The sequence below is a fragment of the Vitis vinifera genome, chromosome 7 (assembly GCF_030704535.1).
Source record: "Vitis vinifera cultivar Pinot Noir 40024 chromosome 7, ASM3070453v1".
Classification (NCBI taxonomy): domain Eukaryota; kingdom Viridiplantae; phylum Streptophyta; class Magnoliopsida; order Vitales; family Vitaceae; genus Vitis; species Vitis vinifera.
Window position 1 is genome coordinate 28,799,520 of NC_081811.1, and position 19,268 is coordinate 28,818,787.

The 19,268-nt window shown below is 37.5% G+C and overlaps 1 protein-coding gene across 2 annotated transcripts; it reads left to right on the forward strand.

The window, feature by feature from the left end:
- The first annotated feature begins 1,657 nt into the window (after nt 1-1,657).
- Nucleotides 1,658-18,467, forward strand: LOC100243992 (uncharacterized). 2 transcript variants are annotated; one of them, XM_010654593.3, is made up of 13 exons: nt 1,658-2,708; nt 8,752-8,830; nt 8,957-9,013; nt 9,444-9,499; nt 10,309-10,540; nt 11,253-11,339; nt 11,438-11,512; nt 11,692-11,775; nt 13,842-13,906; nt 13,981-14,179; nt 14,254-14,342; nt 16,084-16,198; nt 18,190-18,467. In XM_010654593.3, exons 1-13 carry the CDS (start codon nt 2,062-2,064, stop codon nt 18,229-18,231), a joined length of 1,827 nt encoding a protein of 608 aa, XP_010652895.1. In that variant the 5' UTR covers nt 1,658-2,061; the 3' UTR covers nt 18,232-18,467. The 2 variants fall into 2 exon arrangements, with proteins under 2 accessions (XP_010652895.1, XP_019076797.1); XM_019221252.2 differs by lacking the exons at nt 16,084-16,198; nt 18,190-18,467 and adding an exon at nt 14,736-14,803.
- Nucleotides 18,468-19,268: the final 801 nt, after the last annotated feature.

Below are 19,268 nucleotides of genomic sequence, written 5' to 3' on the forward strand. Positions count from 1 at the left end.
TATTTTACACTGTATAGTGACTAGAGCCCTTTGGGATATTATTTTTGGGTTGATAGATGTTAAGTGGGTCCTCCCAAAAACTGTAAATGAGACTTTAATCTCCTGGAGGGGCTCATTTGTAGGGAAGAAAAGGAAAAATATTTGGAAATCCATTCCGTTATGTATTTTTTGGACGGTTTGGAGGGAGAGGAATAGGTTAACTTTTAAGGGGGGGTGAGTTGAATATTTAGAAATTAAAGTATTCTTTTGTCTGTAACTTGTGGAATTAGGCAAAAGTGTATCTAGGTGAGGAGTCTTTCTCCCTCATAGGTTTTTTGGAGTGGATAGCTTCCACTTAAGGGGAGGTAGTTTCTTTCTGGTCCTTTTTCTTTTTTGAGGCTTTAGCCGTCTTGTATACTCCCTGTATGCTTTGTGACGTTTAGCCTTTTCTAATACATATTTTGTTTACTTATAAAAAATAAAAAAATAAAAAATTTAAATTAATTAAAAATATAATAGGATGAATTGGCGATTCATGCATTTGTTTAAATTTCAATATATTTGATAGTTAATAATATTTTAATATTTTAGACATTGATAGATATAATATGGATAAATGAATCATTGACATCTATATAAATATTTTTTTCATATGTTTAATAATAAAAAATCAAATGTTATATAAATCAATTAAACTGTAACTAAGAAAATATCATTTGGATTCTAACAAAAAAAAAAAATTGTATTTATCCAATTTGCATTTAAATTTATTTTTTGTTCAATAAATTAATTAAAAATGAAACTATCATTTTTTTAGGAGGAACATTATTTGATCCTCGTTTTTTTTTTATCAAGATATTAAATTTATTTTAATTAAATTATGATAAAATTTCCAAAGAGCGTATTGATTAAAACAATAATTATTTGAATGATTAATTACATATAATATTAATAGTATATAAGTGCTTGTAACTAAAAACATGTGATTTTGATTTAAATTTTTTTGTATTTATCTAAATTTATTTTTTATTCGATAAATTAAGAATAAAAACTTAAATTGTTATATTTTTTTAAAGAGGATTATTATCTAATCTATTTTTTTTATTATGAAGATATTAAAATTATTTTATTTTTGAAAAAAACAAACATTGCCTAAATTGATAGGATATAAGTGCATATAATATTAATGATAATAATATGATTAGTGATGGTTTATGCATCCATTTTAATTTTAATTTATTTAATAATTAATAATATTTGAAACAACAACAAATATAAAATATTGTTTAATATGGATAAACTATATATTATTTAATAGTTAAAAATAAAATATTATATAAATCAAGTCAATTGTATCTAAAAACTATTTTTTTTTGTGTTTATCTGAATTATTTTTTATTTTATTTAATAAAATTGAGAATAAAAACTTAAATTATTAGGAGACTAAAATTATTTAAGTTGTCCTTTAAAAAACATTATCTAAATATTATTAATTAATATTATAATAATGATATGATATAATGTTAGTAAAAAAAAAAGTGATTTGGATTTTAAAAAATATTTATCTAATCCAAGCTTTTGGAAAAATAAATAATTATATATAATAGTGATATAATATCTGAATTTATTGTATATATAATAATGATATGATATAAATCGTGATAGAAATAATAAGGCTGTTGTTCGAAGAAAAAAACGCTTCATGATATAAAAATTTTAAAAATATTTTTCATCTTTTAATTAATGTTGGAAAAAGTGTTTTTTTTGTTCATTAGAAAATTGTTTTCATGAAAGTTTCCAAACAGTCCCTTTGTTATTTACTTACCAAATCCCTGGAAGACCAGTCTCTTTTAACAAAATTACATCGAGTCAAGATTCCCAGATGAGATAGATAGACAAACTCTACCCTTCCCTCTCTATTCGAGATACAAACCCTCAAAAAAAAAAACCAAAAAAACCCTAGAAATGCATCTCTAGGGTTTCACACTCACCGACAATCTTCTCCAATTCTAGGGTTTGATTGATTCGCCAGAATAGCATTTCTGCATTTTAGGACCTTAGAGGAGCATTCTGTGGAAAGCAATGGACTTTGACGAGTACGAGTATCTGGAAAAGGCGGTGGAAGAGCCTGAGAATCGGAAGAAGAAAGACGGAGGGGAGAAGAGCGAGAGGAGTTACAGAAAGAGGGAAGGCGGTGAGGAAGACGACGATGACGAACGAGGAGAAGGGCGGAGGAGCAAGAGGTCGAGAGGCGAAGAGTTGAACGGCGAAAGAAGGGAGCGGCACGAAAAGGATCGGCGGAGAAGCGGCAGAGATGGCGAGAGAGAGTCTAAGGATAGGAAATCCGAGAGAGAAAAGGATCGGGGACGTGAGAGAGAGAAGGAGAGAGGGAGGGACAGAGAGAAAGATAAGGAGAGGGACAGAGATAAAGATAAGGAGAGGGACAGAGAGAAAGATAAGGAAAGGGAAAGAGAGAGAGATAAAGAGAGGGAGAGGGAGAGGGAGAGGGAGAGAGAGAGAGATAAGGAAAGGGAGAGAAAGGAGAGGGAGAGAGAGAAGGAAAAGGAGAGAGAGAAGGCGAAGGAGAAGGAGAGAAGAGAGTTGGAGAAGGAGGAGAGGGAGGAGAAAGAGAGGTCGCGCAGAAGTACAAGCAGGTCGAGGCGGCATGAGAGTGATCGTGATAGGGAATTGAGAGAGAGATCACGAGAAATTGAGCCAAGAGAGAGCAGGTGATATTTCCTTACTTTGGATTGAATGTGGGCTTGTTTCATTATGGTTGTTGATGATGAATGTCTATGCAATGCATATAGTCATTATTCTTAAGCTAAAAAGACCCAGTGTCATTTAAAATGAAAAGAATGAAAGGCAATGCTCAAATGTAGAAGGATTGCATCTGCATTTTAAGAAGCTAACAATAAAGGAACTTCTTCCAGGATTCAATAAAAGAAGTGGCATCTTTTTACAAATTGAGATTAGTGGCTGAATTGTTTCTCTTCTGGACTTAAAATGGATTGCATGAATTTGTTTGAAGATTTAGTGTTTAAAGGAAGGGCCAAAGGAGGGAAAGAAAGAAAGAAACTAGTAATTTATGTTAAATCTCAACATTTCACATATTAGCCTATTGATGCTTTTAGTATTATATCCTAATCTATATAACTACCTACATTTAAAAAAAATAATATTGCTTGGTGTTTCGGCATATGATACATAAAAACCTAAATATGTTTGTTGTTGAGATTTATTTTCAAAGGTTTAGTGAGCATTTGCATAGATTTTTTTTTTTGATAGGTAAATAAACGGCTTGTATTAGAAATGCCTAAAAGTGACGAAAACAGTACACATGAAGTATACAAACAATGCCCAGAAAAATTTAGTAATGAGACAAAAAAGGCCTTCCCCTTACTTGACAAACAACCAATCTATAAAGTCAATTGTAGACAAAGTGTGATCCTTTATACACACCCTAGCCCAATTTACAAAAGTATACAAGAAAAAAGATTTAATAGCTTGGTCAGACCGCTTGACATCATTGAAAGTTCTTTCATTCATTTCCTTCCATAAAGTCCACATTAAGCACAAGGGGGCAGCTCTCTAGGCCTTCTCCCTTTTTCACCTACAAAAGAGTTATACCAACCTAACAAATTCCTCCTAATTAAGGAATGCATAACCCATTGCACACCAAAAGGGAAGTAAATCAAATTCCACAACATTCTAGCCTTGTCACAAAATGGGATTAGGTGGTCAGTGGGTTCCCCCTCTTCTTTGCACAAGTAGCAACTATTCGATGTATTTCATCCCTTTCTTTTCAGTTGGTCGATAGTCATAATTTTGTTCCAAGACACTTCCCAAGTAAAAAAACTCACCCTCACTGGAACCCAAGACCTCCAAATAATATTCTAAGGAAAAGGATCTTTAAAAGCCTCGATGTAGGAGCGATAAAGGGATCTAATTGAAAATTTGCCATTCTTTCTCTCCAGCTCAAAATATCCTTCATTTCTCTTCTCACAATCAAGGGTTGTAGTTTTTGGAACAAGGACTCCACTTCTCCTATCTCCCAATCATTAAAATGTCTTCAAAAGCGAGGACTCCAACCACCCAAGTCCCTACCCTCCTCCCAAACTCCTGACACCCAACCATCTTTATTAACTGGCAATAGAAACAAGTTAGGGAAAGCTTCTTTCAAAGTTTGGTCCTCACACCACAAATCTTTCCAAGACTTAACCCTTCTCCCATTCCCTACTATAAAGTGGGATCTACATCTTATGCCTTCCCATTCATTTTTTATTGTTGATGTATGAAAAAATATCTATAATATGGTAGAATCTGAAGCGAGAAAATGTTTGCTTTTGGTGGGTTAACAGTCCGAAACAAGATTTTTCCTTGGCACATGTTCACAGTGCTGTTTAATGTACATGTATATGCTTACATGCTACCTAGTAAGGACATCAACCCTGAAAAAGCTCCATTTCACTGTTGGGGTGACCACTTTCCTTGAATCAGCTGTGGGGGTAACTCCTAATGAAGAAAGTTTCTCCATTGAAATGCACCAACCTCCAAGGGAGCCCCTCCCTTTTGGAAAGATCGAAGTGAATCTCTTAGCCTCTGTCGGAACAACAATGCAAAAGAGGAAGTGAGGAACCTCCCTTCGCCATTTGAATGACGCTCCAACTTGAACTTCCTCCCTCTCTCCTCCCAAACTTTACTCCATCTCCGCAACTCTTTGTCTCTACAGAAAATCCTACCCCTTCCAATGAGTATCTTAAACTCAACTCCTTGAATCTAATGCAAGTTGAGAAACCTCTGCCTTGTTCCACAACGACACCTTTCAACCTCCCATCAACCTCCTCAACAGAAAGATCAAAGGACTTTGAGTCCACAGAAAACCAACACTGACCTCCTATCATTGAAGTTAGATTCATCTTAGATGCCCAGTATGAGACATAAAAAAGGCTAAAAGATGCTACCCAGCTGTTGTGGTTTCAATACATGTTGATATAGCTGTTGTGGTTTCAATGCGAGGGGGGCATTTGGGGGGATTGTAGTGTTCTGGGATAGTAGAGTTCTTGAGTTGGTGGGTATGAAGGTTGGGGTTTGCTCAACTTCTTGTCAGTTTAAGAATTGTGATGATGGTTTTGTTTGGTTTTTTATACAGAAAAGTGTTAGAGAGGATTTTTAGGCAGAATCGGGGGCTATAAGGGGACTATGGAATGACCCGTGGTATATTGGGGATGATTTCAATGTTGTAAGATTCCCTCAGGAGCATTCTGGTGGCAACCAGAGGCTAATTGTAGCAATGAGAAGATTTTCAGAGAAAATAGACAAGCTTCAACTGAGAGATCTTCACTTGATAGGGGGTCCTTTTACATGGAGGAGGGGTTTGAATGATCAAGTCCTTGCACGATTAGACCCCTTCTTGGTGTCTGATGATTGGGAAGGGCACTTGAATGGAGTGTTACAGTACTTGTTGCCTAGACCCGTTTTAGACCATGCTCCAATTTTGTTGGATGGGGGGGTTGTGTGTAGAGGCCCTTCTCCTTTCAGGTTTGAAAATATGTGGCTCAAGGAGGAAGGTTTTAAGGAGTTAGTGAAATCTTGGTGGATGACCCCTAATTTAGGGGGTCCCCCAGCTTTGTTTTGGTAGAAAAATTGAAAAGCCTTAAAATTTTATTGAAAAGGTGGAACACTGAAGTTTTCGGGAATGTGGTTGTTAAGAAATTAGAGGCCTTGTCTCAAATGGAATTTTGGGATTCTAAAGAGGCGTTGGGTACCTTATCCTTTGAGGAGGAGTCTGCCAAGAAGAGCTTAAGGGCGGATTTTAAGAAATGGGCTCTAATGGAAGAAACAATTTGGAGGCACAAGTCTAGGGAGGTTTGGCTGAAGGAAGGGGACAGAAACACCAATTTCTTCCACAAAATGACAAATGCTCATACGAAGAGGAATACTGTGGCTAAGGCGAAGATTAATGGGATTTCTATCACAGAAAAGGTTGACATAAGGGAAGGGATTATTCAGGCTTTTCAAAAGCTTCTATTGGAACCTCCTCGGGAGTGGCGCCCTAGCGTAGAGGACATGTGGTTTATTGTTCTTCACAGTCAAGATGTATCAAAATTGGAGGAACTGTTTTGTGGGGAGGAGGCGTTCATGGCACTGTCAAAGTTGAATCGGGATAAAGCTACAGGGCTGGATGGCTTTTCTTTGGCTTTCTGGCAACACTGCAGGGATGTAGTCAAGGTTGAGGTCTTGAGTTTTTTTAAGGAATTCCATGAACAAGGGTGCTTTGTGAAAATCCTCAATGCAACATTCCTAGTGTTGGTTCCAAAGAGAGGAGCTGAAGAGTTGAAAGATTTTAGGTCGATAAGTTTGGTTGGTAGCCTATATAAATTATTGGCTAAGGTGTTGGGTAATAGGCTAAAGAAAATGATGGGAAAAGTGGTCTCAAAACATCAGAATGCGTTTGTGGAAGGAAGACAAATTCTTGATGCGGTACTTATAGCTAATGAGGCAATTGACGCGATGTTGAGAAGTAATAGAGTAGGGGTGCTTTGTAAACTTGATATTGAAAAAGCTTATGATCATGTAAGCTGAATTTTTTTACTTGAGGTGTTAGGAAAAATGGGTTTTGGACAAAGGTGGATCAATTGGATTAGTTTGTGCATCTCAACTCCAAGGTTCTCGGTGTTAGTGAATGGTACTCTCTCGGGGTTTTTTCAAAGCTCTAGGGCCTTAAGGCAAGGGGACCCGTGATCCATGTACTTGTTTGTTCTAGCTATGGAGGTGCTCAATTTCCTTCCTGGAAGGGCAAGAGAGGGTGGCTACTTGTCTGGCTTCAAAGTGTTAGGGAGAAATGGAGAGGGGCTTGGAGATTTCCTATTTGTTGTTCGCAGATGATACGCTAGTTTTTTGTGAGGCCACCTCTTCCCAAATGACTTAGTTGAGTTGGTTATTCATGTGGTTTGAGGCCATTTTGGGTTTGAAGATCAACTTAGATAAAAGTGAGCTTATTCCGGTTGGGAGGGTGTCGAATGTAATGGAGTTGGCTATTGTTTTTGGTTGCAAAGTGGGTGCACTCCCAACCACATATTTGGGGCTCCCTCTAGGAGCTGCCCATAACTCGGTGGTGGTTTGGGACAAGGTTGAAGAAAGGTTCAGAAAAAGATTAGGAATATGGAAAAGACAATATATTTCTGAAGGGGGAAGGTTAACTTTGGTTAAGAGCACGCTAGCTAGCTTGCCAATCTATTTTATGTCACTTTTCCGGATGCCAAGGAGAGTTCGCTTAAGGTTGGAGAAGATTCAAAGGGACTTTTTGTGGGGAGGTGGGGCTCTAGAGAATAAGCCTCATTTGGTGAAGTGGGATATTGTTTGTTTAAACAAAAGAAAAGGAGGTGTTGGAGTTAGACATCTTAACTCTCTAAATAAAGCTCTCCTTTGCAATTGGATTTGACAGTTTGCTAAGGAAAGGGATGCCCTTTGGAGAGAAGTTATTTGTGGTAAATTTGGGGAATTGGAAGGGGTTGGTGTTCTAAGGAAGTGAGGGGCACCTATGGTGTTGGTCTATGGAAGGCTATAAGGCTTTTGTGGGAGTTAGTCTCTTCTAGAACTCTCTTTGTAGTGGGCAATGAGAGAAGGGTCAAGTTTTGGAGAGACAGTTGGTGTGAGGATGAGCGTTTATGTGTGTCTTTTCCCTCCTTGTTCATTCTAGCTAGCTCAAAAGAGGTTTGAGTGGCGGATTTGTGGGTGCACTCTTTTGAGGGGGGTGGCTGGAACCCAAACTTCTCTAGATCTCTCAATGACTGGGAGATTAGGACGGTGGAATGCTTCTTGTCCAGGATTCAAGACAAAGTGGTGGTTGAGGAGAGGGAGGATGAGGTGTTTTGGGAGGTTACAAAGAGTGGATCCTTTTTTGTTAAGTCCCTCTATTATATCATTGAGGAAGTAAGGGTAGACCTTTTCCCAACTAGTATTGTGTGGAATGCTTGGGTTCCTCCTAAGGTTAGTTTTTTTGCTTGGGAGGCAACATGGGGAAAAGTTTTGACTTTAGACCAATTGCAAAGGAGAGGGTGCTCTTTAGTCAATAGAAGCTTCCTTTGTTATGCTCATGAGGAGTCAATTGATCATATACTCTTGCATTGTGAAAAGGCAAGGCTATTGTGGGAGCTCTTGTTTTCTTTGTTCAGGGTGTGTTGGGCGATTCATGCTTTTGTTAGAGAGACCCTTTTAGGGTGGCATGGTTTGTTCATTGGAAGAAAGAGGATGAAAGTGTGGAGAGCAGCGCCTTTGTGCCTCTTCTGGACAATTTGGAAGGGGAGAAATAGAAGATCGTTTGAGAATATGGAACTTTCTATTCAAAGGCTAAAGTTCGTGTTTTTGTGCAACTTATTATCTTGGACAAACTTGTTTATAAAACATGCTTCTATGTCCTCAGTTGATTTTATTGATTGGTTGAGGACAGATTGAGGGAGGGAGTATTTTTGTCTTCCTTATCCTTTTTGGCGTTATTAGGCGGTTGTTGTATACACTGTGTGTACTTTGGTGCGCTCCTTCTGGCGATTTTATACAATTTGCACTTACCCATCTAAAAAAAAAAAAATACATGTTGATATGGCAAACATGGATGTCATGGTCAATTTTTGGTAGAAAATATATTTTTTATGCTTTGCTATTCCTTTTTCCTGGAATTATTATGTCCTTGTCAAGTTGAATTCATCAAAATTTTGAACTTATTTCCCCATTGAATTTCTTCTTATTATATTAAATTGATGTGGAGGGCAGGAGATTTAAAGATAAGAAAGAAGCTGTGGAGCCTGAAGCTGATCCAGAAAGGGACCAGAGAACTGTTTTTGCCTACCAGGTAGATGGTTTGTTGCTGTGTTTTTATCCCCTAGGATTGTTAGGGTCTGAAATTCTTTATAATCTTATTTGTTTGCATTTGGTTTCTGACAAAATTTGCTTCCTTGGTATGAATTTGGTTTGACAGATGCCTCTGAAGGCAACTGAGAGAGATGTTTATGAGTTTTTCTCAAAAGCGGGCAAGGTTGGTGCCATTTCCTTCTTTCAGAGTCTTTAAGGTTTCTAAATGATTGGGATTATATATAACTACAGTACGGTAATTTCATGCTGTGTGATGAAGTAGTGTGATACTTCCTGCATGCAAAGAAATAATTACATTCTTGCTGCATGTGATACTACTTCAAACATTACAAATGCATATTATTGAGATATATCTGCTTCCTGTTGCAGTAAATCCTGCTCTGCCTTCAGTTACGAGTAGTATAATGACTTTCTTGTGTTTCAACATTCTATTTATGTGGGGTGAGTGAAAGTGTACAATGAATTAACTTGATGATCTTGTCAACACTGGGTGTTGTAATGTGTAATATGAATGTCCAAAATCTCCCTGTGTCTTTTTGCTTTCTTGAAGTTTCTTGGTTTCCCGTTTGAACCTTCCATTTTTCAATATGCAGGTGAGGGATGTTCGGTTGATCATGGATCGGAATTCAAGAAGGTCAAAAGGAGTTGGGTATGTGCCTTTCTGCTAGACATAACATTTCATATGTGCATGTACTATTGGACAGTAACTATTAGCACATTTCTTTTTCCCCTCCAAGATTTAAGTTTAACTGTATTCTTAAATTCGATAGCAATGCGATAAAGAATCCATGATGAGGGATGATGGGAATACCTTGCACTCATGTTTAATCAATTCATGCTGCGTTCTCAAGGTAGATGACATGAACCTGAGTTTCTCTTTTTCCCTTTTTTTTCCTCCCACTACTTTCATTCAATGAGGACACAAATCTGTAAGTGCGTGCATCTTATTCTGTTTCTTCACTTTGTAGTGCTTCTTTGGGTTGGAAGTTGCACTTTCATCTTAGACAAGTTTAATCTTGACAAATTGATTGAGCTTTGCCTGTAGTGAGTGCCTTGTCAGTGTTGGAATAAGTCTTGAGTCGGCACCTACCCAGTGTGTTTTGGTCTCAGTTAACTTTCCTTGACCATTATAAACTCATCATGTCATAGGATATATTCTTTTGTTTATTTGATTCTTTTAGCATCCCATTTTGGCATCCATAAATATTTCTAAGGTGTGTATTTGGATTTCCTTGACTGATAGAATCCTTTCTTGGCCAAAGAAGTGCCTCAGAAATCTAGTTTGCTCAATTGATTTAGTTCATTCAGTGTTCACTATAACAAACCTGATATTAACTCATACCCTGTGGTTGGAGTTTAATTTTTGCAACGTTCGTCGTTCACATGTATGTGGTAAGAGTTTTTGTTTCCCTACATCCCTTGGCTTTATATTATTGTGATCTCTTGGTGATATTGCAGATATATCGAATTTTATGACGCAATGTCTGTGCCAATGGCAATTGCTCTCTCTGGTCATCTTCTTCATGGACAACCTGTGATGGTTAAGCCATCAGAGGCTGAGAAGAACCTTGTTCAGTCCAATGCTTCTGGTGCAGTCTCAGGAGGTATCGCAGGACCATATGGAGCAGTTGATAGAAAGTTGTATGTGGGGAACTTACACTTCAACATGACAGAACTTCAACTTCGACAGGTAAATGCATGCTTTTTGTTGTTTTCTATTAATGAATTTAATTAGCATTTTTTTTATAAAATATTCTAATTAGCATTTTAAGTAACTAAATTTCATTGGGGGAAGCAGAATATGCACTGAGCCATTATGCAAAATAAATATAGTGTTCTTCTAAGTTTCTAATTATTTTTGAGTTTATCTATTAAGTTACAAGTGTATTTATATTATCATTACTCATGTGAAATAATATGTAAGGCCCAAATATTGATGTAATGGAGGGCCTATGTTACATAGGTTTGGGTGCAGCCATGGGGTTCATGATCCTAGGCATGTGGTTCATGATCCTGTTTGACCTCCCTCTTTCAGCTAAAAGATTTTATGAATGACTTCTTTACAAAATGTGTGGTATTTCAAAGAGCTACATCTCCTTACTCTCAAGCAAGAAACGACAACCAAACAATCTTTCTCTATTAAAACCTAGCTAAAACCTTCTTTTAGTTTCCATTTCAGAGGCTTCTTGACTGATACAGGGTAATTGTAAACCAACATATTTCTCTGGAAAGTCCAGAAGGAAAACACTATCCAAGCACCGGATGAGGGAAGCCATGACATCAACTTCCCTCGGGATTTTGAAAAAAAATTGAACTATGATCTTTATCTACTTGAAGGCATTTCTGTTATGATAAGCATTTTTCTTTTCTTTTTTGTGTGTATTCTTTTGGTGGTTTTGCAGATTTTTGAACCATTTGGTCGTGTGGAGCTTGTGCAATTACCCCTTGATCTTGAGACAGGACAGTGCAAAGGTTTTGGGTTTGTTCAAGTCAGTATAAACATGAAGTTGATGGTGTCAAAAACTGTTTTCTTTTTTATTATTTCTTATGAATATGTTTCTTTTTTTCTTTAATCATTCTATTACAGTTTGCTGAACTTGAGCATGCAAAGGCAGCACAAAATTTGAATGGGAAATTGGATATTGCTGGTCGAATAATCAAGGTAGACTTGTGTTTTTAGAAGTTTTGCTACTTGGATATGAATTTCTGGACCAATGTGATCAGGATACAATGATTTTGTTGTCATTTAATTGTTTTGTTACTGATGCACCTATCATCATCTACCCCATTTGAGGGTTCATATTAACTTCTCCATGGCTAATATTTTTTATGCACACACAGGTTTCATCTGTTACAGATCATATTGGAGTGCAAGATGCTGGAGCAAAAGCTGCCGATTTCGATGATGATGATGGGGGTGGTTTGGTGAGTAGGATAATATCATTTTCTTCTGTCTAAACATTTCTTTGTACCTAGATCTTTGGTTGATAAACTAAGGTTTAGTTTATAATATCCTGATGGTACTCATTTGTTAGAAATGAGTGCTGGGGCTGCATAATGCAGTTAGGAGGATGATTATTTTAAGTCATTTCCAGAGAACAAGAGGAACTTGGATCTTCATAAAAATTTGCTGCTCAGGTTATTACATGCCATTTGAATATGTTAAATGCAGTTGTTTATATTGTTTTGAAGCTAAATTGATGTGTGGAGAATTTGCTCATTTTATAAGGACGATTTTTGAATTGGGCTCGTTTAGTTTGAGTATTATGCATGGATGAAGATGGTCGCAAGTACAAGAATAATGTATTTGCAGATGGTGGCTACATTTAGTTGATGTGATTTAGATGATTACACAACTCTGAAACAAAAAGCGAGACTTCTCCCATTTTACAGAGGTTTGGGAAGGTTGTAGAGAGCATCTCATTAGATGGGAGGTGGTAGGTCCGCAGACCTAAGAATCAGTTGTCTTAGGCCTTAAGGGATTTTCACCTGCAATAGAATTTTCCTAGGTAAGTAGTTGCAGAGATTCCTTAGGGAACAATCTCATTCTGGCTAATTGTTGCCAAAAGTAATTATAGGCTGAAGATTGATGGATGAGATGCCAACTTTGTGGTTAGGAACTATGAGATGTTCTTCGACTTGGGGGATTTCAACCCATAATAATGTCCTCCCAGTTAAATGGTTGTGGTCCTTGTGGAGATTACCTAGGGAACAGTCTTCACTTTGGCAAACTGTAAATCTGTTATCAAAGAAATCATAGGCTGCAGAATGGATGAGAAATCTGCTCTGGGGTCTGGAACTCATACCAATACCGCTTGGGGGATTTCAACCCATAATAATGTCCTCCCAGTTAAATGGTTGTGGTCCTTGTGGAGATTACCTAGGGAACAGTCTTCATTTTGGCACTGTAAATCTGTTATCAAAGAAATCATAGGCTGCAGAATGGATGAGATGTCTGCTTTGGGGTCCAGAACTCATACCAATACCTATCAAAAAGCTATTTTCCCAGTCGTATCATGTTTTTCTTCAGTTGATACATTTCTGAGTTGGTAATGGTTTTAGGATCTGATTTTGGGAGCATCCTGTGTGTAGAGATCTCACCTTTTGGGCATCCTTCTGACTTTAGTCATTACAGCATCTGAGATTTAAAAAGTTTTTCCATCTCTCAAGTCAAGTCATCTATACTATTGGTAACTCCCTCTTGTTGACTTCATTCCTACATATCAGAGATGGTGTCTTTGGATGAGATTGTTTTCTTCTAAAATTTCTTTTTGTTTTATTTTTTGGTTAGAAAAACTCCCCTCTTTTGAGCTGGGAAAACTGATTTGGGTTCTCAAGTCCCCTAAAGTTGAAGTCATCTCTTCCCTGATGCTCAGAAGAAAGTGAATAATAATAGATAGCTTCAAACTAGGAGATTTTAAAGCATTTGGCCTTTGCAGATGCCTCTTCTGTGTGAACAATGTGTGAACAACAGGGAGGATGTATGGTGTATTTCTTCACTGCCTCATATGGAACAAGTTCTATGGCATTTCATTTCTTCCATTGTAAACATGCAGTGGGTGTCTCCAAAAGAGATGGAAGACATGTTAATTATTTATTTTCAGGCATCTGGTAGAAGCAACAAGATTTTTTTTTTTTGATAGGCCAGTAGAGGCAATAAGATAAGATTATATTGGTTAGAAATAAATTCTAAAATCACTGAGGGTGGCCAAGGGCCTTAACTAAGCTGAGATAGGGTATTCTTCTTGAGCTTCCTTTGAGCTTAATCTCTTGGTGGTGGGTTGCTTCTCTGCTCAAATGAGAGTTTATGTTCCATTGAGAATGAAGCTTTCAAACACACTATTTGAGGGTTGGAAACCTGTTGGCGGGTTGGTTTGAAAGGGTCAAAAGAAAAATAGTAACAATATAAGAAATTGAATTGTGTATTTTTCTTGCTGCTTACATTTCCTCAGAATGAATACCTTTCTGATTTATAATCTTTTTCCATGCAGTCATTAAATGCTCAATCCAGAGCATTGCTCATGCAGAAACTGGATCGTACTGGTATTGCCTCAAGGTTTGTCTCTTGTTCAACTCTTTTGGATTTCTAGATAACCATGCCATGGACTTAGTTAGGGTCATTTTTTGCAGTATTGCAGGCTCCCTTGGTGTGCCCATGCTTAATGGGTCAGCTCCAAATCAACAAGCCATTAGCTTGTCTATTAATGGCCAAGCTGCTGTTTCTGCTCCAGCTCTTCCAACACAAGTTGTCACTTCCCCAGCCTCTGAACCTGTTGGAACCCCCACCGAGTGCTTACTGTTGAAGAATATGTTCGATCCAGCCACTGAGGTTTGTAATCTTCATGTTTCTTCTTTTTAGTGTGGCCTTATATGAAGGTTTTGATCATCAAAGTTATTCTGCAGATTGATCCAGATTTTGATTTGGATATCAAAGAGGAGGTGCAAGAAGAATGTTCTAATTTTGGCCGGGTGAAGCATATCTATGTGGAAAAGTAGGTATTTAGTGTTGCATATTGAATATCCATATGAACTTAAATGAAGTATCTCTTGTGTGCTATTTTATGTTTTTTCAGTGCAAGTTTATGCTTGTGTTTCATTTGATAATCATGATTTAGTTGCCAAATGCATCCACATCCATGTACCTGGACAAACACTGGCTCATACACTCTACTATAATTATTATTTCTCTCACGAGTTAGCATACATGTTTGTTTGTAATTGCACACTGTTTCCATGTGGACTTTAGGTTTACATATAAAGATATTGTCAAGCTCTTATAGGATATTCCAATAAAATAACCTTAGATGTAATAAAAAATCTTGAAAAGAAACAAAAATGGTACCTCAGCCAAATAGTTGCTATACTAATATAGTCATGTGTTTTAGGGTTCATTTTCTGGGGAAGCTACAGCATAGGCAGTGAAAGCTAAGGTGGATTATCAAGGTGATGATCAGGTATTGTAATTATATTGTAGCCTTTTGGTTATGTAGCAACCGGATGAATGAGGATACTAGGCTTGAATGAGGAAGGCAACCAGTGGGAGTGTATGGAGTTGGAGGGTTATTATAGCGATAGGGATAGGAGGGTTATTATAGCAATAGGGATAGGAGGGTTATTATAGCAATAGGGATTGGTGATTATAGTGACTTACCCCCTGGAGAGGCTTTTCTGACTTATTCCAAAGCCACTGCCAAGGATGCATGGGTAGCTGAGGTATGGTAGCAGAAGGAGAATGGTGGTGTATGGAACATTTTTCAAGACAACCCCATGACTGGGTGCCAGATGGGGTGGAAGCTGTCTTTAGGAATTGCAAGTGCAGAAAATTGGTAAAGATGTAGAGTATTAAATGGTTTGACTGAACTCAGGGTGGCAATTTTTTCAGTTAAATCTCGTTTACTTATCAAAAAAAAAAAAAATTTCAGTTAAATCTCTTTACTCCTCTTTGTCTAATGGGAGAACAGAGGCTTCCCCTTCCTGTCATCTATGGAATCCCTAGATGCCATCAGAGGGTTAGCTTGAAGGGACCATGAAGTTATGGGCAAGGCATGTGCTCCATAGCCAATATCATACCTCCCTTAAGATTTCTAAGATGGTATAGAAGAATTCTAAAAACCCTATGAAAGGAAGAGTGGTTGTAACATCCTAGAGGGTTCTAAGAATGTTTCTGGGTTTTGTGTCTGCTAAAAGAATGCAATGGAATTATTTTGCCACTTTCTTGTATCCCATTCCTGCCCCTAGTGTACATTGCACCATTCTATTTTCATCTAGAACTATTTTATTACTTCTATCCCTTCTCTGCCTAAAGAGTTATGTTTCACTGCACTATTTTCAAGCACTATATTATGCATCTCGTTTGTTTTTTACCTATTAAGGCAACTTATATCATATTTTCATTCATTGCCCAAAATACCCCTAACAAAGGTGGCTATTATCCAACCAAATATTGGGAAAGAGCCTTAGGTGGTTATTTTAGCTAAACCAATCCCAAACAATGGCAACATATCTGTTCTATCTCTGAATTCACCCTTGATTGTCACATCCAAAGGTGCACCACAGCCTCCTTACTCTAGGCTTTGATTGCAGACTATTAGGTATTCTGTCTGCTCAATTTGTTGGTATATAGAGATGTGAATTCTTTGTTGAACCAGTGATATTGAACAATAGTAATAATAAATATTAAAAAAGGATAATAATAATTAATCTATTTACTCATTGGCTTTATCTGTCATACAGGCATAGTGCTGGTTATGTGTATTTGCGGTTTGAAACAGTGGAAGCGGCAGTCACTGCTCAACGTGCAATGCATATGAGATGGTTTGCCCGCAGGTTGATTTCAGCCATATTCCTGGTAATGTGTTTGTATTCCTCCCATAGGTTATTGGTTTCTTGCTCAATTCTTGAGGTTTTGACTTTTGATTGAATTCCATATTTCCTAGGATATATAAAACCGTGTTAGATCTTGACCTAGAATTTGATTAGCCAGAAAATAGGAAAAAGTGAGTTTCCCACACATGTAAAAATAATTACAAAATAGGACTGGTCAAAGGTGGTACCTAGAATGGTCAAAGGTAGTACCTTTGACAAAAAAAATGCATGAAATGCTAATTATTTTTAAATAATTGCTTTGAATTTGTATTTTATAAACTTGAGTTTTTATTTTGTGGTTTTTTTTATACGAGTGTATGGAAACATACTTTTCCCCCGAAGATATGTTGACACGGTTCCCCAACATTATCTTCTGAGAAGGGAGGATTGGGGCTACGGAAAATTACTCTTTTGAACAAAGCTCTCCTAGGCAAATGGATTTGGAGATTCACGTGTGCTAAGGAGGAGTTTTGGAAAAAAGTGCTTGAGGCTAAGTATGGGAAAGAGGAGTTTGGGTGGAGGACAAGGAAGGCAAATGGGGCGTTCGGTGTTGGAGTATGGAAGGAGATCTTGAAGGAATACACTTGGTGCTGGGAAAATATGGGGTTTAAGGTGGGAAAAGGTAACAGAATAAGGTTTTGGACTGACCTTTGGTGTGGGAACAATGTGCTGTCCCAAGGCTTTCCGAACCTTTTCTCCATGGCTGCCCATAGGAATGTCACAGTGGAGGAATGCTGGGATCAGAATACGGGTCAAGGAGGGTGGATCTTAGGGTTGTTAAGGGACTTGAATGATTGGGAGGTGGGCTTGGTGGGCAATATTCTAGCTGTGTTGAGGGATTATAGTGTTACTGTGGAAGACGATTCGGTTTGCTGGAAGAAGGGTGAGGACGGGCTGTTTAAAGTCAAGTATGCGTATAATGTGTTGGCAAATTCTCAAGGGCTGGATTTCCCTCATAGCAATGTTTGGGTGGGCAAAGTCCCAACCAAAATTGCCTTTTTTGCTTGGGAAGCTACTTGGGGGAAAGTCCTCACTTTGGATAGGCTGCAAAGAAGAGGGTGGCATTTACCTAATCGGTGTTTTTTGTGTGGGTGTGAAGAGGAAACGATCAACCATATATTAATTCATTGTACAGTGGCAAAAGGGTTATGGAACATCATTCTTGCGTTGTGTGGTGTACAGTGGGTCTTTCCAAATTCTGTAAAGGAGGTCCTTAGTAGTTGGAAAGGCTCTTTTGTGGGGAGGAAAAGAAAAGAAGTGTGGAAGGCCATTCCGTTATTCATTTTTTGGACTATATGGAAGGAGAGAAATAGGCTAGCTTTTAAAGGGGGGGTGTTGGCTTATCAGAAATTAAAAACGTCACTTGTTTACATTATTTGGGGTTGGGCTAAAGTGTACATTGAAATGGAGTCGAATTCCCTAATAGGTTTCTTGGAGTGGTTAGCCTCCAATTAGGGTTTGTTTCGTTTTGTTTTTTGTTTTGAGGGTTGGTAGCTTTGTATACTTCCTGTATGCCTTGAGGCTATTGGCCGCTCTTATATCTTATTTGCTTATCAAAAAAAAAAACATTATCTTCTGAGAATGGCCAGTCTTTCATGACCATGGGAAGAACCTTTCCCTATAACCTTCTGGGCAGACTGAATTTGCCTGTGAGAGAGTGTCTCTAAGAAGAAGCATGAAATGAAAGCAAAGTGAACTTGCATTTTTTGTGGCTTAAGAGATATCTGATGCCTTTTTATACCAAGGTTAAAGTCAGCCCACCCAACATTTCAGCCAAGGTTAAAGTCAGCTCACCCAACATTTCAGCTTCACAAACAGCCTCGTAAAGAAGAAATGAACAATCAACTTTATTACTACTGTATCAGACATGAGAAAGGAATTTACCCATTTCAATTCTAATCTAATTTCACTTTAATGCTAATCTAATAATCCTCATAGTTGAAAATTTATTATCATTTTTATTCTCTTCTGCAGCAACCCAGGGATTATGAAGCCAAGTTTAAAGGTGAAACCTGAAACTGAAATTCAAGACTGGTCAGACTTACTCGAAGTTCCTGAGGGTGTTTTTGGATGTTTTCTTTCATACTGTTGGGCAGTTTACTTTCTCTATAATTTTTTTTTTCTTTTTACTTTTTGGAGGTTTACAGATTTCAAGTTGTATACGATGATGTATCACATGTATGCTGAATGTGAATTCGTTTTCCCCCGTGGGTATTTCTAGTCTTCTCTTCCAACTTGGCTATTTGGTATAATTTTGAATATTATAAGCTCTTCTTTTCATACCCTATAATGAGGGATATTGAAGGCCTGCATGGGAATATTTTTTACACCAAGGGTAAGTTTCATGTACTTCCCTTGATTTTTAGGTTAAGTATACTTGAAGCACTTAATTATCATGAGTTTAAAATTGCATCAAAAGCCTTCCTTACCCTTCTTGTTTTTGTTATTTTTACTCACCTCCCCTTCTATTCAATTCAAATTAGGAGGAAGATTTTTTATAAAATCTCATAGTAATGGTGGTTTAGTACTTTTAGTTCAAATTTTAGGGAAGGCGAAGTTTTTAAATAGTGTTCTCGGCTTGTTTCTCACGAATGTATCTTATAAACTTGTTTTGAGAAAATATGTTTTCATTTTCAAAATGAATCCGAGTTTCTGATGAAATTTGACAATGCACGCCGCTGTCAGGTTGTATTGCAAGCTTTGTCCAATCGGTGACTCGTTTTGGCCTTTTTCTCCCTTTAACCAATACCATTCCAAAGCATTTGAAGCCAGCTCTGTTGTTTCTTAATATCTTTCACTCAACTCTTTAAAGTAATGTTTTGGGTTATACACAAATGCCTCAAATGGAGGGGTTCATGCTTATAAGCTAAGAATGAGGACCAAAAATGTCTCACAGAACTCAATAACGCATTTTAGTATCGAATTTGGTCCAAAGCTCGTGAGAAGGTTGACAACAATAATAATCCATTGTTCGGGCCTTTGGTTACCCTACTGATCGTGAAACATCTTTGGGATTACCCCACGAAATAGTCCACATGAAAGGATAAAAACCG

Bases quoted from the DNA above. Each gene is read 5' to 3' on its own strand.
- LOC100243992 (XM_010654593.3), top strand. From the start codon at position 2,062: ATGGACTTTGACGAGTACGAGTATCTGGAAAAGGCGGTGGAAGAGCCT. The intron at 11,340-11,437 runs GTCAGTATAAAC...ATTCTATTACAG, and splicing joins AAGGTTTTGGGTTTGTTCAA to TTTGCTGAACTTGAGCATGC. The intron at 16,199-18,189 runs GTAATGTGTTTG...TCTCTTCTGCAG, and splicing joins TGATTTCAGCCATATTCCTG to CAACCCAGGGATTATGAAGC.